This window comes from Centroberyx affinis, unplaced genomic scaffold (assembly GCF_046629955.1).
Source record: "Centroberyx affinis isolate AG114_WGS23_722 - 3 ecotype Tasmania unplaced genomic scaffold, CSIRO-AGI_Caff_v1 ptg003528l_1, whole genome shotgun sequence".
NCBI lineage: Eukaryota > Metazoa > Chordata > Actinopteri > Beryciformes > Berycidae > Centroberyx > Centroberyx affinis.
This window is the reverse complement of record NW_027281472.1, coordinates 119,555-137,081: the sequence shown is the minus strand read 5'-3', so window position 1 is coordinate 137,081 and position 17,527 is coordinate 119,555. Positions and strand designations below refer to the sequence as shown.

At 42.8% G+C, this 17,527-nt stretch overlaps 1 protein-coding gene across 1 annotated transcript in view; it reads left to right on the top strand.

The window, feature by feature from the left end:
- Window positions 1-17,527, top strand: part of dnah5 (dynein, axonemal, heavy chain 5) — a 106,520-nt gene that overhangs the window by 50,030 nt on the left and 38,963 nt on the right. The window contains exons 56-66 of the mRNA XM_071539855.1: window positions 476-699; window positions 1,539-1,737; window positions 1,870-2,042; window positions 3,548-3,678; window positions 6,998-7,151; window positions 10,330-10,597; window positions 11,631-11,754; window positions 11,949-12,056; window positions 13,444-13,558; window positions 14,600-14,776; window positions 17,233-17,436. Coding sequence (XP_071395956.1) covers window positions 476-699; window positions 1,539-1,737; window positions 1,870-2,042; window positions 3,548-3,678; window positions 6,998-7,151; window positions 10,330-10,597; window positions 11,631-11,754; window positions 11,949-12,056; window positions 13,444-13,558; window positions 14,600-14,776; window positions 17,233-17,436 — 1,877 coding nt within the window. The remainder of the gene's footprint in view (window positions 1-475; window positions 700-1,538; window positions 1,738-1,869; window positions 2,043-3,547; window positions 3,679-6,997; window positions 7,152-10,329; window positions 10,598-11,630; window positions 11,755-11,948; window positions 12,057-13,443; window positions 13,559-14,599; window positions 14,777-17,232; window positions 17,437-17,527) is intronic.

Genomic DNA, 17,527 nt, shown 5'->3' with positions numbered 1-17,527 from the left:
ACTTATTGCATTCTAGTGTTGTAATTGTTGATTCTGTTGTATTTAATACCCCCCCAATTCCTTTATTCTTGTTTTGATTCTATTTTCTTTGCTGTATCCTATTACTATTTGCTGCTGCAATAACCCTTTTATCCCATGGAGATCATTACAGTTTCATCTTAAGTACTGGTAAATGTTGGCGCTGGCTGCTCTGTCTGTCAATTTCACCAGCCACTTTGGTAGGGAGCCAACTAGTGATCAATATTTGTAATCTATGCTAAAAACTACTTTGGAATTGAATTAATGCCATCAATTTCCTGATGATGAGTGTATGTGACGTCTTGAGATGATCTGTCTGTTTTTACATCTGACTAGAACTATAAGTGCACAATTCTTCATCTTACAGCACCTTAACCGCCCCATTAATAACAATAAAACGCTTTGGTCACTCTCCCACCCTCAAATTCCACACTACCTCCCATCACCCCCAACCCAGGTGTGATCGGTAAGGGCCACTACTGCGGCCCTCGTGGTTTCAGTGAGGAGATCCGTAGCGCCGTGCCCCACCTGGTGTCTCTGACTCGCCGTCTCTGGCAGATGACTAAGGTCAAGATGCTTCCGACCCCTGCCAAGTTCCACTACATCTTCAACCTCAGGGATCTGTCCAGGGTTTGGCAAGGCATGCTCAACACCACTGCTGAGGTGGTCGACTCCCTCCAGGTGAGATTCACTGAATAGAGTAGAGTAGAGGCCTCCATAATCAAAACCCCTACTTAGGTGGTAGAGCTGTAGAACTGTACACTTCACAACCTATTAATATGATATTATTTTACTATATTGGAGCAGTATAGGACTGTATATTAGTAGGCAAGAAAAGACTAAGATAGAATACATTTTCAACATCTGGGACCTCTGAAAAGTCTGCCATGTCAGGCTCAATTCTGAGGCGGCCAACTCCCTACAGGTTAGTGGCCTCAGTAAATAATTGAATAGAATGGAATACATCCTCAACCCCAGGCTGCCCAGGGCCTGGAAAAACATGCTCAACATCCCTGCTGAGGCTGACATCTCAAAGGTGATTATAATAGACTGAAATAGAGCAGACAAGACTAGAATAGATGGAACTATTCTGGAATAGAATATTTCCAGGGTTTTGATTAATAATGAGTTTCCTATGTGTGGAGAATTCCTAAATGTAATCTGTAATTTTGATGAATTTATGGCATCATGAATTTGTGTCCCTACTCAATGTGCTCCTTTGCTCATAAACCCTGAGGGACCTTCTTTACCCGATGACCAAATTCATATAGGGATTTCGAAGACCCGCTGCCAGGAAATAATAAAACAATCCCACCCAATCGATGCCATTCATCGCATCAGCCTTACTCTCTGAATGTGTATATGCAATGGAGCTGAATTAGCTAAATCGATAAGAGAAGCTCATCTGTCATGCTGGCAGATGCTGGCAGAGTTGTGGGTTTGAGACTTAAAAGAGACTCACCCTGAACGAAGGATCCCATCTTGGCTAGCATGAATGACACCTGTAACATGTATTCCAGGTGCTGCTGTCATTGTGGAAGCACGAGTGCAAACGTGTGATAGCTGACCGATTTACCATGCCCGAGGATGTGGACTGGTTCGACCAGGCCTTGGCAAAGCTGGTGGAGGTGGAGCTCGGGGAGGAGGTGAAGAACGTGGTGGACTACGGAGTGGACAGATACTTTGTCGACTTTCTACGAGATGCGCCTGAGGCTACAGGTACCGCTCAAGCAATTGGATGTCGTTCTCGCATCTGAAGACATTACTCCAGAAGATTCCAGCAGTGGCAAGAATTCAACTTCACCGTTTTTGTGTGATGATCATTTGAATTTACAGTGTGATTCCTTACAGGGGAGGAGCCAGAGGATTCAGACTTTGACTTGCCCAAGGTGTACGAGCCCATTGAGTCATTCGAGAGTCTAAAGGACCGTCTGAACATGTTCCTGAGTCAATACAATGAGAGCATCAGAGGAACCGGCATGGACATGGTCTTCTTTAGGGACGCTATGATACACCTGGTCAAGGTACTCTGCACAGGTTTTACTTATTTTATTTTTTTGTCAGACAGCCACACTATTTGAAATCTGTGCCTGACATTTGAAAAATTTGGCACCTGATCTGAAAAACATTGCTGGAATGAAAGTAAACAATTTGCTATTACTGACAGAATTAGATATCATGAGCCCTTTACTTACAGAATAAACCATATGCATATATTATGTTGGGTTTTTTTTTATATTGGGCAAGGAACATCAACTAGCATTTTATTTTTTTACCAAAATGGACATACAGCATTTGGAATGAACCCATTAATGTTATCTCTTCATTGAGAGCCAGTATGAAGGCTGAGATGGAAACAGAAGGAGAGGCAAATAAGAAAGGGTTGTGGCATGTAGTGGAGGTCTTAACCACTAAATAATCTCATGACTCAGATACTGTATCAAACTGTATGTTAGTCAGAATGTAATTATAGAGAAGATATATACCTTAGACCATAGGAAAGGCTCAAGCTACAATTACAGCATGCATCTCCAGCTTTACTCTACAGAATGCACCTGAGGACATTTAAGTTAGTCTTACATAGCATGAGACGCCACAGTCAATCTCACAGTCAGTATTCTTTATACTATGATGAGGCACTCAATGGCTTCACCATTAAAATAATTGTTGGCATTTTGCGTCTGCACAATTAGGTGTGATGTCTTCACAAAAGCTCATATACTCCTAAGGGAGGATACTGTATATGTTATATTAAGGCATATATTCCAAGTTGCCCAACAGGGTATTGCTCTCTCTGTCTGCTGTCTGTCTTGGTTTCCTTCACTCTGTCTGTATGACTGTGTGTAGTTTCCGTGTTCAGTATCTTTCTATCATCAGCATCAGTGTGTCTACCTCTATCTACCTCTCAGTTTAATTATTTTTCCTTTTCTGAATGAAAATTTCTTGCCTGCCCTTCTGGTTCTTTGTAGTTCTCAGCACAGTTTTATCATGCTTGCCTGATTGACATAATTTTTGACATTTTTTTACAGGATTCACAGAGAGAGGTGGGAGGTGTAGAGGCAGTATTTACAGTTAGAGTTCCCATTTTTTCTGTATCTCAGGCAGACCCACTTGACATCAAAAGGGGTTTTAAAAGTCACATATAACAAATGCATAGCAATTACAGCTCAGCAAATACAAGATTCAGTTTTTGCACAAGTCGTTCCACTTTAATGCAGTCATGCACTGTACAGCAGGTCAAGCTGTACTCTCACAACACAACACAATCTTTCATCACTAAGCCTGTAACTTTTTGACAAAAAACGACAAAATATTCTGCCAGCTATGCGTCCAATGGCACTCCTGCAACTTCATGTGTGGAGCTTTTAAGCATTTTCTCGCTTGCTTGCACACATTTCCCTTACACACACATGCGATTGTCTTTTTCTCTTTTTCTCTCACATATCACATATATACACACCCTCCAATTAATCTTATATTTGTATGTGTGTGTGTGTGTGTGTGTGTGTGTGTGTGTGTGTGTGTGTAGGTGTCGAGGATAATCCGGACACCCAGAGGTAATGCCTTGTTGGTGGGTGTAGGGGGATCAGGCAAACAGAGCCTGACCAGACTGGCCTCGTTCATTGCCGGATACAAGATCTTCCAGATCACACTCACACGGTAATGCTCACATGCACACACACACACAAGACACAAAACACATGCACACACACACGCAAATATAATTCCCTGCCCCAATTTTTGCATCTGCTGTATCTTACGCAGCCAACTGAGAATTTGACAGCAGCTTAGCAACAATTTGTGCTCACTGTTCTTTTTCTTCACATTATGTCCAGCACATTGAAGCAACTGATGCATCAGTGGTTTACCAGTGACAATCAATAGTAATGCCCTTGTGATTAGTTCCAGTATAGTATATGGTGTATACTGTATATACTGTATATGGTATCTTGGTATACACAGTGACTTTTTAGCACCATGTTGTAACAGTATAACTGTACTGTACTCATGTCCTAAAGAGTACACTTAGGGTTGGGTGATAGTGTACATTCTCCTGTAAACCAATCATCATCACATATATTGCCGATTCCCAATGTATTTGTCCATGAGGACAAAGACAGATAAACACACACACACACACCCACAGAGTGCATGGAGTAGCTTTTAAATTGGCAAGGGAGGAAGGGAATTTTTTACATTTTGAATTATAGGCTAGTATAAGTCCTCCAGTCAAGCAAAAAAAGTGAACAAGTATCAGGTGGCAGTTCATTCCCAGTAGGAAGCAGTATAGTACAAGACACTCAAATGGGACAAAACCTCCTGGGAAAATGCCAGCTGTGTTTAAGCACTAAATACATTGAAATCGACTTGAGTTCAGGCTAAGTTTTTGTCCTGAGTGTCATTGTTTCCCACAGAAAACGTGTCAGTCAAGGTTAAGTAGCTGACTGACTGATACTTTAATAAACGTGCACACTTAATTGTTTTTTCTATGCCTCTGCCATTTCTGTTTAATATGCAAATGTAAATAAAATTTAATTGGATTGCATTGAATTTGAAAAATGAAATTCACAACAGCCTACCTACAGGCTAATGAAGCCTAGCAGTAAATACAGGGAGGAAGGCAGTGCAAAAGTCATTTGCAATGGCATGAAGGAGTAATTCCAGGTAGTAAGCGTACTTACTGCAACAGAGCAAGTTTCCACTGGCAATGAATTCAGTCTTATCGCCAATCCCAGATGTATTCGTCCCATCGCCCAACCCTACATATAAAACTTTAACATGTGGTCACATCCATTTGCTATTATGCTACTGAGTTGTGAGCCAGCTGTGTTGCCAGCCCAGCATCATTCCAATTTGAATTAGGTTCAGCGCAAACCAATTTCTTTTCATTCTCTTGTTTGAAAGGCTGCTGATTAACAGCATTTGACAGTAAAACACCTCCACTGAAACCAACACAAATGGCAACCTTTAATCTGGGGTGGCAACTCCACTAAGCAGGTTGGCCCGCTCCACCTATTTAATCACCGGGGAAAAGCTTGTTCAAAAAAAAAAAACAAAGAACGCTTCCATGCTGTAGATTTGAATGCAAGTCTTGGCAGCGTGTGAAAGACATGGAGATTCAGCGTTCGTCATTCAGCAGCTGCAATCAGGATGAATTAATTGCCTGGACAGATGGATACCTCCTGAAACAAATGGATTAAGATTGTTATTTATCAGAGGATCTCTTCCCAGCATCCGTCCCCACCTCAGTTGAGTCCTCTCTCTGAAACAGTGACATTCTCTCCTGTTAGATTCTCAGTGCAGTTGATCCATCAGGATAAGAAATCCCCTCTCCACCGCTGCAACTGTTACGTTTCTCTGCCTATCTGTCTGACGCTCTGTCTGTGTCTCCTTATTGTTCTGTGTCTCGCTATGGCCTCTCTTTCTCTCTCTCTCTCTCTCTCGGTCTCTCTTTCTCTCTCTCTCTCTCTCTCTCTCTCTCTGTCTCTCTCTCCCTCTCTCGGTCTCTTTTTCCCTCTCTCTCTCTCAACCTGTCAACATTTTTCTCTCTCTGCAGTCCCCATGTGCATTTGTAGCAGTCATATTTCCCGTCTGCTGTTTTCCTAACAGATTTTAGTGTTTGGTATTAATATGAATGAGCCCTGTGTCTCTCCTCTGGGCTTCAGGCTTCTCTGGAGAAAACAGACCTGTGTGTCTCTGCCTCCTCCTTTCTCTCCTTCTCTCTCTCTCTTGCTCACTCTCTCCCTCTCCCTCTCTCTCTCTCACACACACGCACATACAGTACTAACAGGTACGTTTGTGTCTCTTTTCTCATACAGACTCCGTTTGACTCGCAGCCTCATTCTCTCCAATGTAAACTCTCTCATCCCTTTCATGTAAACTGATCCTGTTTGCTCTGTCATGTAAACTTACAGTAATCACTCTCTTAGTATATCTTTATCTTTCTCATGCATACAGTTCCTCTCCCTCATTATGTTGGTTATTCTTTCTAACAAAAACTCTCTCTCTCTCTCCCTCCCTCTCTCCCTTTCTCTCTCCAGTTCATTCAAGCGCACACACAAATACATATACACACAGATACACACTCAAACACACACAAGCAGATGTACACTCTCTCTCTCCCTCTCTCTCTGGTCTGGTCTGGTCTGGTCTGGAGTTCTCTGTCTATAAATACTCCATCGGCATTTCTAAAAGTACAAACTACCAACAGTGCATATGCCACGTTTATGCACCACACACACACACACTCATACAGACGGACAGGCAGGGACACTCGCATGCAAGCACATAAGCATATGCAGCAGGCAGAAAAGTAAACACTCACACAGACACATACACACACACACACACACATACACACATACAAACATAAATGCACTCGTTCAGTAGACTGCCTGCTTCTTTCCCACCTTTCAGGGCAGAAGCGTGTCAGTGTTTTCACACATTTCTCTGCCACCTCCACTTATAAAAGCACCCGCTACCAACTTGGAAAAATCCATACATCACACATGGCTCTTTGCTGCAAGACTGTGTTTTTCTTATGTTCTTGACCTTCTTTATGAACAGCAGTCTACCATCAACATACCATCAATTTCCTTGCACCCATAAATCCATTTTGGGAAGAATTTGTTGACTTAAATGCATAACCCAGTTAAGATACAGATGCTCCCATTCTAAATAATGCTGCTGTTCTCTAACAGAAGGTTATTCTGAGTGGGGAATATCTAATTTTTAAAGGTATTGACTATCCTAAGTGAAGCATCATACCCTTTGGCAACATATTGAATTACTGTTGGCTGCAGGGGCGCCACTGGGGTCGGAGAAAGCAAGGCATTTCCAATTACATTCTGTGATGGCACACTAAATCCCTTACAAACTGTCTGAGTAACTGCACGTATGGGAATGACATTTTTTAAGTCGAATCTGAAAACAAAACATCGATGTGCATATTGATGTTGTGCATTGTGCTTCTTGCCAGCTCCTACAACACAGCCAATCTGATGGACGACCTGAAGGGGCTGTACAGGACAGCTGGCCAGCATGGCAAAGGCATCAGCTTCATCTTTACTGACAACGAGATCAAAGACGAGTCCTTCCTTGAGTACCTGAACAACGTCCTGTCTTCTGGAGAGGTCAGGAGTGTGCAACCGGAAAATGACCCCAAAACACACGCGCATGCATACATATATACAGTATACATGTACATACACACACAAACATACATATATTGCTTACAGACATATATGCACACACGTGGACATATACGTATATGTAGGCACTCACATTCTAGGGTTTGCAAATCAGGCGCTCAAAAAAAAAAAAAATCATTGAAACACAGATCATCTCCCCAACTTTCCCACTGTTCATCTGTGTGTTTCTCTGATTCATTCAATGTGTTTCTAAATGCACTGCCACATCTGTATGTATATGACCTAGTATAGGACCTGTATCTTTCCTTCTCTTTGAATCATCAACACAAACACATTATAATGAGAAAAAACCTGCTGTGGGGAGACCACAGTTTCCTGCCTCGTTGCACTGACTCAGAAAGTTACAGCAACATTGTCCATGTCCAGCAGAAACCTCAATTACTCTTTTGTTGTGCTGCTGAAACTGACAGCTGACATTCCCCCTCGAGTGAAGTAAACATTTCTTGACCCCGGCACCAAGGCAAACCATTGAAAATGCACTCTAAAATATTACATAATTATAGACATCAATGGGGCAATGGACCAGTTTTTTCTTCATTTTTGAAAAGTTGCAGGGTTTTTCCAGGACACTGACAAAACACAGCTGGAGGAGAGGCAACCAATCTGGGTTATGAGCAGTTCAGTTTATCTCAATTCAATCAAATCAAAAAGCAAATTGCATTTTGCGTGTCAATACGATAGCATTTCTCAATTATTTTTTCATCGATTTGGATAAATTTAAGCTGTAACCCATAGTTGAGAAAGATAGAGCTACAGCCATCCCTGTCTGTACTGTGGACTAAAGCTGCAGCTGCAGGCACAGAAAGCCTCTCTTTCTTTAATGCTCCAGAATAACGACAGAGAGCTTCAAAGTCAAATGCCATTGTTTGCACATTTCACTGCTGCAATCCCCAGAAGGAACACTGTACTGGATACAATGGGTGGCTGTGGTGTAACTGGGGCAAACAAAGCCTCTTCCAAAGCCTCTTCCTCTACTCTCTAATTTACTTGTCCTCTTCCGCCTCCTCTTCCTAGCTCTTCTCCTCTTCCTCTATTTTTCTTTACTGTCTCCCTCCTCTTCCTCCTTGCCTCCTCTGTTCTTCTGTTGTTTTTCCTGTCCAGCCTTGTTCCCTCCCTCTTATTTGTCCCCTTCCTATCCTTGTCCTCTTCTATCCTTCTTCTCTTCCTTCTGCTTCTCTGATCTTTTTTTCTCTTGCTCTTGAGTCTTATCACAGTACTGTCCCGGTCCCCCTCCTCCTCCCCCTCCTCCTCCTCCTCCTGCTGCTGCTCCTCCTACTCCTCATCCTCCTCCAGCTCCTCCTGCTGCTCCTCCTCTTCTTCATCCCGCTCCTCTCCCACACCTACCTCTCCCTCCCTGTCCAGATAACAATTTAAGCAGCAGCTGCTCCGTCAGGGGAGGTGACTAGGAAGTGGCAACCAGGGGAGAGTGGTGTTTTTGTCAGGGTGTTGTTTGTGTGCAGGCGAGAAGTGTGTGTGTTTGTGTGTGTGCACACGTGTGTGTGTATGAGAGAGAAAGAGAAAGAGAGAAGTTTGTACGATGGTGTTGTTTATAAGTGTTAGGGTGACTGTGCGCGTGAGACAGTGACAGAGAGAGACGGAGTCGAGAGACGAAAACGAAGAGGGAGCTGTTAGTGTGCGGCTGCTGTAGTAACCTGTCAGATGGTTGGAGATGTGTTGCTTCTGACTGTGACACCACATGACCCCCAAGCCTGCCTGTCTGTCTGTCTGTCTGTCTCCCATCTTTCTTCCTCTGCACAGCTGTCTGAGGACTGGATTAGGGATGTGGAGGAGGCAGGAGAAGAGACTGAATTGATGGAGAATGATATATAGGGGTGGTTAAGCTATAAGGAAAGGCACTATTGGAGATAGAGATGGGGAAGAGATTGCACAGAGGAAGAGGAGGGAGGGAAGTCCTGAGCTGAGTGGAAGGAACGGTTGGCATTAGGAGTATGGGGGAGAGTGGATGCTATCCACTTTTCCCTCTGAAATTAATTGTCTGAGCTTTTGATGTAAGGACTGGTGGTCTGGTACATTGTTCTTTGTAGCTTAACGTTTAATGTTAGACAATTAAAGCATTTACAATGTCTGTAAACACTAGAACAAATCAGATCTGTATTTTAGTTATGATAGATTCCAAAAAGGTTGTCCGCAAGTTAAACTGTTAAAGCAGATATCTGAAAAAGGGAAATGAGATAATCAGCTACATTCAAGATTGTATCCTTAACCAAAAATGTAATGATGTAATGCATTCCCATGTGGTAACTAAGGAGGAAAGGGGGAAAGGGAAATGACACAGTCCCCTTCCCCCCTTACACACATCCCCTTAGTTAAATCTGGACAAGAATAGAGAGACTAGTCAGAGGGAATAGAGAGATGGAGAAATCAAAAGTGTAAGAATAGATAGAGTATAGAGGGAGGAGTTGGGAAGGATCGATATAGGAGAGGGAGGTATGGACGAGCTGTGGGAGTGGGAGCATGTTATGAGACTCATGGGAAATCCTCATAAAGCAGTAAAACCACAGAATTATTTGTAGGGTTCCATTCCAAATCGCTACATTCTATAAGGAAATGTTGCCTTTTAATTCATACATTATACACTCAGACATTCAGTAGTCAATATTCCCAGAATGCAGATGATTCCCTCTTCGTGTATGCTACTCATTCATATATTAGGAGGTTGAAATTTATTTCAGATAATGCTTCTGTGTTTTGGTTTGTCTGCTTAGTCGCTAATTAGTCTCCTCGTGCCTCAAGTACAGATTAATATTTGAAACTCTCTGGGCAGAACAATACTTTCCTCAAGGATTCCCAGACCTAATTAAGCACTCATCTGCCATCTTAGAGAAACTTTTTTTTTAGATCAGTGCTGAGAAAAAAACATGTTTTGTTTTATCCCTGTCTGCTAAATTTATGGTGGACAGCTTAATTGGGGCTAAATCAGAATCTTTTACCCCCTAACTTGACCCATTTCTATACATTACACATTGTAAAAGAAAGCAAGCTGTGTTGGTTTAATTGGTGCAGCACAAGCTGTATTTTTAGCTTTCAGGGCTAACGCTGTTCTCTCATGAAAGTGTGTGTGTGTGCGTCTATCCTCCAGGTGTCCAATCTGTTTGCTCGTGATGAGATCGACGAGATCCTGAGCGATCTCATCCCCGTCATGAAGCGGGAGTTTCCAAGGCGACCGCCGACCAATGAGAACCTGTACGAGTACTTCATGTCGCGGGTCCGGCAGAACCTCCACGTCGTCCTGTGCTTCTCGCCCGTTGGGGAGAAGTTCCGCAACCGGGCGTTAAAGTTTCCAGCGCTTATATCTGGCTGCACCATGGACTGGTTCAGCCGCTGGCCCAAAGACGCCCTTGTTGCTGGTACATGCACATTTTATAGACAGTACCACTGTTTTTTACTACTTTGTTTACTACTTTTTTAGTACTACTTTTACTGACAAGATGGGTCCTATGGTGATAGCTGTAATCCCCCATTATGCATATATCCCCTATCTATCTGCAACTGTTCCAGCCTATTTTTCTCAAATGTTGTTGAATCAAATTGAAATGGAATATTTAGTGTCACTCAGTCAGCTCATTAACATTTTCCTTGTAGTCTCCTTGTGCTTTTTGATGGAAATCAGAATTTCCTAAATATTTTCTCTTGGAGTGGAGAAATTGTAGCAGTAAAACACTTACATGCAGTGCATGCAGTTAACAGTCGGCATGATCTAATGACCACATTTGTCTGCCATTATTATCTTTATGGGTGTTAATGCCTTGTTGGGGAATATCTTCGTTCAGATACAATAATATAGACATGGTTTCTCACATAAATACAAATGTAATGGGTCCTCATTTTCGCAGCTATTCTCAACAGCTTAGCTCATTGTGACCTGAAAAACCAATCTCTTTCTATTCATCCATTGTAAGCATGTCAGTTTGCTTTTAGAAAATGAATTGTGAACATGTCAATATTTTTCAATTATCCACTGTTCTGTTCCGTTCTGTTCTGTTCATTCCATATTTTGTTGAATCAGTCACAAGTATGACACAGATGTTGTTGTAATAGATGTAGAAAACTCAATAATCCATAATGTCCCTTGCAATTACACAGTCACTCCTACTTGGAAAACAATCAAGTTTCAATTATAATTTCTTAGAGCATGTAAGAGATTGGCAGTGTATGGAGCAAGTAAGCGAGGGGCCATTTATGTTTAAAATTGCTAATCTACTTTCTGTAACTCTTTCACGTCGTCCTCTCTCTCTCCCATCATTTCTTATCTCCCATTGCCTTTTCTGTCGTCCCCTTAATTCTGTTCTCTCTCCCTCTTCTCTCTCTCTCTCTCTCTCTCTCTCTCTCTCTCTGTCTCTCCTCTCTACCCCCCCCCCCCCCCCCCCTTCTGTCCTTTAGTTTCAGAGCACTTCCTGTCTATCTACGATATTGACTGTTCCTCCCAGGTTAAAGGTGAGGTGGTGCAGTGCATGGGCTCCTTCCAGGATGGCGTGGCAGAGAAGTGTGTTGACTACTTCCAGAGGTACATCATCAAACAGACCATTACAGCATATGAAAGTGACTATATGCATACTGAAATTACTCTTCTAATTGTGTCCCTTAATGTACCAAACTCATCTGGTTAAATAAAAAAGTGTGCAGGTGATCTTTCTACTTGGCCTAAAATGAATGTAATGTGCGATTATTGTAACCTAATGTAATCTAATTTGAATCCAGATACCGACGGCCCACCCACGTCACGCCCAAATCCTACCTTTCCTTCATACAGGGCTATAAGACCATCTATAAGGAGAAGAGATCTGAAGTCCAGACTCTGGCCAACAGGTAAATAGACAAAGATGTGTTCAGCATTTTTCAGGAATTCAGGCTTTTGGGGTACGTCACAGTTTTCCTGCCTTTTCTCCCACATTACTGTGGGGCAATGTTGAGATCAGCAGATCTGCAGTACTTACAGTAGACTCTGGAAAACACAAGCTGATCACACAGCAAGCTGTTCATTCACCTCACCCACACTTTGTCCTTCTGGCCACTTTAAGCCAACTGATAGCCAGCTGCAACGGCAGCACTGCTGTAGCGATAAGTAGAACATACAGCAACATCTGCATATACCACATAATCATTAGCACTTTTTAGCCTTCTCACAGGGGGACCAGCATCTCAGCTTTTCCCCTCTAGGTCATCCTGAGTGGTCAGTCAATGTGGCATCATAGTTCTGCTCTTTTCTATGGTTGACTGTTGATCAGTTAGATCTAGTTAGTTTGTTCTATGTAAAGTCCTTTGAGACATGCTTGTGATAAAGGGCTATATAGATACACAAACTTGATAGTTAAACCTGATCAGTCCATGTCCTGGATAAGAAGGTGTTTTTTTGCATTAGGTATGAGTACTGCATGAGCCATCACGTTACATCCCAGATCTTGGCAGAAAGTATAATTGCCCGGCTCCCTTTTCTGATGGTGAACTATCTGGTGTCTGCTTATCCACCATGCCTCCCAAGATTTCCTGGCAGCAGAAGGGATACCATAACATTTGGAATTTTGGCCCGTGTTATTTCTCTTCACCATGCACGCGCCTCAAGCTAATTAGGGATGACAAGCTGTTTTGCTGTTTAAATAATGTGCCAGTACATTACGCTTTTTACCACAAAGTTAAGTGCCTGTTTTCAAGTGCCTGGTGACAAGACAAAAGTTTGGAATTCATGTCAAAGTATGGCTTCAATTCTCCTGTGTCTCCTATGGAGGGTGAAGTCAGCTAGAGGAAGCCTAAAAGTCTACAGTCTGTTGGTTTTTCCAGACATATGGTTTAGGCGAAGGGCAATGAGTCATTTTTATGCAGATATTTCAAACGCAATGGCATGCATCTCATTCGTGAATTTTGGTCGATGGTAGGTGTAGATGATATGATTATTTTTTATTTTGTGATAAAGTAATCCAGTAGTAACTGAAAGTAATGAGATATAATCATATTTTGATTTATCAATATATTCTGTCTCTCTCTCACTCACTCATCACACACACACACACACACACACACACACACACACACACACACACCAGTCTAGCTCACAAGGGGCTAGAGCATGGTGCTTATATTGCCAGGGTTAGAGGCTGAATTCCCCTGGGGCCACCCAAGCACGCACCAAATTTAAATGATATGACAAAAGTGATGTTTCACCGTTTCACTGATTCCATTCAACTTTGCTCCTGTTCAGGATGAACACTGGTCTCCAGAAGCTGAAGGAGGCCTCGGAGTCAGTAGCAGCTCTCAGCAAGGAGCTGGAGGTCAAGGAGAAGGAGTTACAGGTTGCCAACGACAAAGCTGACATGGTAGGTTAGAGGCAGGGAAGTGTTTGTGTGTGTGTGTGTGTGTGTGTGTGTGTGTGTGAGTCCAGAAAGCATGTCTAAAATCATATACACTTATCAACAGCCAGCTTTATCAGTTATCTTAAAATGTGACCGAGGTCTTTTTAAATTGAATTAATCTAGGGGGGATTTTGGATTGAGGCAGGGCCACAATTCATAATGAGTGGTGTATGTGTGGGTGTGTGCGTTTGTGTGAGAATGCGTGCATGTTATGTGGATGCATTTTCTGGATGTGCACATTTGTTGTTCTGGCCATTTCTAGCTATGTTTCAGGTACATGTACAGGCACATGTGGATGTGCAGGAGTGGCAGTGACCTTCTGCCCTCTAATTCAATAAGTCACAGAGCATCAGCCTTAAGCCTTTCAGTTCAATTAAAGGACCTCTAGCAGCATGCACTGTTTTTCACCAGCCCTGCTCTAACCAAACATCAATAACAGCTTTGAAATTCCATAAAAAACTCTGTTTAAATCAGACAAAAACTGTAGTGTTTAGCAAATAAATAGAAACTAAATAGAGAATAAATGGAGAGAATGGTGTTGTCTCATCCTTATTGCTGGAATTGGTTTGATATACCTTGAGAGGCCTTCAAGTGGGAGTTATTGACGTGTATTTAAGTGATGAAGCACTTGAAGCATGTGGAGCGAGTGTTCTGTGCGATGTGTGTTCTGAAGTGTGTATGTGTACTGTGTGTGGGTGTGTATGTGCTGTAGTTTAACTATGTGGATCCAAATAATGCATTTGTGTATGTCTGTGTGCCTTTGTGCTTATGTGTATGCTCAAATATCTGTCTCAGCTGTTTGCTTTGAGTAATAACTGACATTACAAGTGCATGTAGGAAAGTATATGAAGCGTAGGGCCACATAAACATTCAATTCAAGTAAAAACATGGCAGCAGTGGTTTGTACTGGCAGTATTGAAGGAGGGGGACAGCCCAGGTGTCAAAGTTGAGGCTGCATTGTGTCACAGCTGTCTGCGTTAATGCTCATGTCTGTTTTTCTCCCAGGTGCTGAAGGAGGTAACAGTGAAAGCGCAGGCAGCAGAGCGAGTGAAGGTGGAGGTCCAGAAAGTGAAGGACAAGGCCCAGGCCATTGTAGACAGCATCTCAGCCGACAAGGCCATCGCCGAGGAGAAGCTAGAAGCCGCCCGGCCCGCGCTTGAGGAAGCCGAGGCTGCACTGCAGGTATGGGACTGAGAAAGTTCAAGTTTCTAAGTTTAGAGTTTAAGTGTAGAAAGTAAGGTGCCAAGAGATGGTGTAGTGGTTAAGAACCTGCCCTACTATCTCAATAGGAGGAAAAAAAGAAAAAAGCTCATCCTGATGGCATGTGGACGGGTGTGAGTCTCAACTTGTGCTGTCTGAAAACAAAAAATGAAGGAAGATGGACTCCTTACTCCTTCACAAAATAGAAAGAACTAAATTGAAAAATTCTTGAGTAAAAAGGAGATTAAATGAGTTGGATCAAGAAAATAGAAGATTCCAAGCCTTCACTGCAGGAAACTGTTTCTTCATCTCTTTCTGTATGTTTCTCTGTGTCTTTCTGTTTCTCTGTCTTCTCTGTCCATGTTTGTATCTCTCTCTCTCTCTGTAGCTCTCTCACTCTGAATTTTGTATCACTCGAGGATGCCGCTCAGAGGCTCCTGTAACCTGCTGCGTGTGCCTATGTGCATGTTCTGCCTTGAGCATTCGCAGGCTGGTGTGAGTGTGTGTGTGTGTGGCACCGGGTGTGTCTAAAGTTAGCGTGGTGCTCTGGTGCTCGGGGCTGCGGTGTAATCAGCGTTACCCTCCGGGACAGATGGTTGCATACGGATGTCTGATGGCAGGTCTCCGGTTGGGATTTTCATATCGCTTCTGTTGGAAGGAAACCCAACTTTTCAGCAGTTGAGATCCAATCAGATTGATAATCATGTATTTTTTGAAATTCTACAGTTTAAATAGAGCTAATTTCCCCTTGCACTTGAAACTTACCCAGCACATAAATGACCATGTATGGTTTCAGGTTGAAACAAAAAAAACCACCAAAAATTTCATTTTTAAGTTTTCACACAGCAACAGTGCTGGTCAAATAGCAGTCAAATCCTTATGCAGGTCCATCACACTAACTCATGTGATCCTAAATCTCCACTAATGCACCTACATTTTTGATCTCAGAGTGCCCAGAATCTTTCTCTACATAGTTTATAGCTGTAACTTGGAAAGGAAAGGAAAGGAGGTGAAGATAAGCCAGAGCTTCTGCTGGCTGACGCTCTGGTAGGAGTTTCACGCTACACCCGAGCAGATGAAGCAGAGGGGAAATAGAGCAGGGAGGGGAGAGAAGAAACGAGGAAAGTGGAGAGAGGAGATGAGACGAGTGGGCAGGGGGTCTGCTGAAGCAGCCAAACAACTCTCACTGGGACATTTCCCTTGCTCTCCCGCTTTCTCTCTCTTTTTAATCAATCCCTTGAGGTCGGACTCTGTCCCCGTCTGTGAATCTCTTCTTTGCAGACCCCCACTGTTTTCTCTTTGAGCCTATACTGCCTCATGCTCTCTTTCAGTTTTCCACTGTACATATCCTCCCTAGTGCCTCTACTTACATTCCAGTCTTGTTTATTCTTCTTTCTGCTGTATCTTCTAAAACTACAGCCTTGTGTGCAATTTGTCAAGTGCTGTATCTGCCCTTGTAAGATGTAATGAACCACACATTCTTCCGCTCTACTGAAATTCTCCTCTCTATCTCTCCCTACCTCTAGATTTAACCAAACCTTCCCCACACTTAATTTTCCCATCTTCCTACTTCTCCTGTTCTCTTCCCGTGGGAATTTCTCAATCGTGCTGTGATTGTATCCCCACTGGGCCCCAATGCAAACACCCTTATAGTAGCAGCCATTGCTGTCTTGTATCTGTCTTAACAATAGTACTGCAAACCTTGTGTCTCTCAATCAAACCAGTTGTCAGATTGTTCTTTGCGCCTTCTTGGTGGCTGCAAAACGAGGAACCTTTGATTTTTGATTGATCCCTTTTTGGAGATAGAACAATAGTGCAGCAGTTATTCAAAGTTGTATCCAATGCATGCTGTAAAAAGTAGGACTTCTTCTGCAAGGCTGAGTGCTGAGTGAATACACTCCTAAAGACAACTCAACAAGCTGAATCAAATGTGTTACAAAACCAAAGAGTCGCTCCCTAGTTTGGATATGTGTATGAGTCTCTGTGTAGATGTGTGTACGCATGTGTGAATGTGTGTGAGCGTGAATACATGCTTATATGTGTGTATGATCATGTGTACAAAAGTGCATGAATGTGAGGAACCAGAATGTAATGCACTATCCTAATGCCAGAGCCTGTCCTGTCCTTCCATATATACAGATGAGCCATCAAAAAAACTAGTAACACAAAACTATAACTGCCACCTGACAACTCAACAACTTGCAGTAAATGACTTGTTGATATTGGTTTGACTGGGAATTCATCACTGAATAAGATACTGAAATACGAATACAGAATCTATATGAAAGAAAACAGTATTATTTGCATTGGTTTGGATATTCAACAAATCCAATTTTCCATTTTATTGCTTTTCCCCCTTTTTCCCCACAGTACAAGTGCCTACCTTTGCCATTCGCTGATGTTTCTCCCCTATGTCTCTCCTCCCTCTGCCCACCCAGACAATCAAGCCGTCGGACATAGCCACGGTGCGAACGCTGGGCCGCCCGCCCCACCTCATCATGCGGATCATGGACTGCGTGCTGCTGCTCTTCCAGAGGCGGGTGAACACAGTGAAGGTCGACCCGGAGAAGAACTGCAACACGCCGTCCTGGCAGGAGTCGCTCAAACTCATGACCGCCGGAAACTTCCTGGGCAGTCTGCAGGTACAATCGCTAATATGGAATTTGAAAGAGATATAAATATGTGATTAAGATTGAAGTAAGTGATATATGCTGCAGAAGACCTGCTCACACA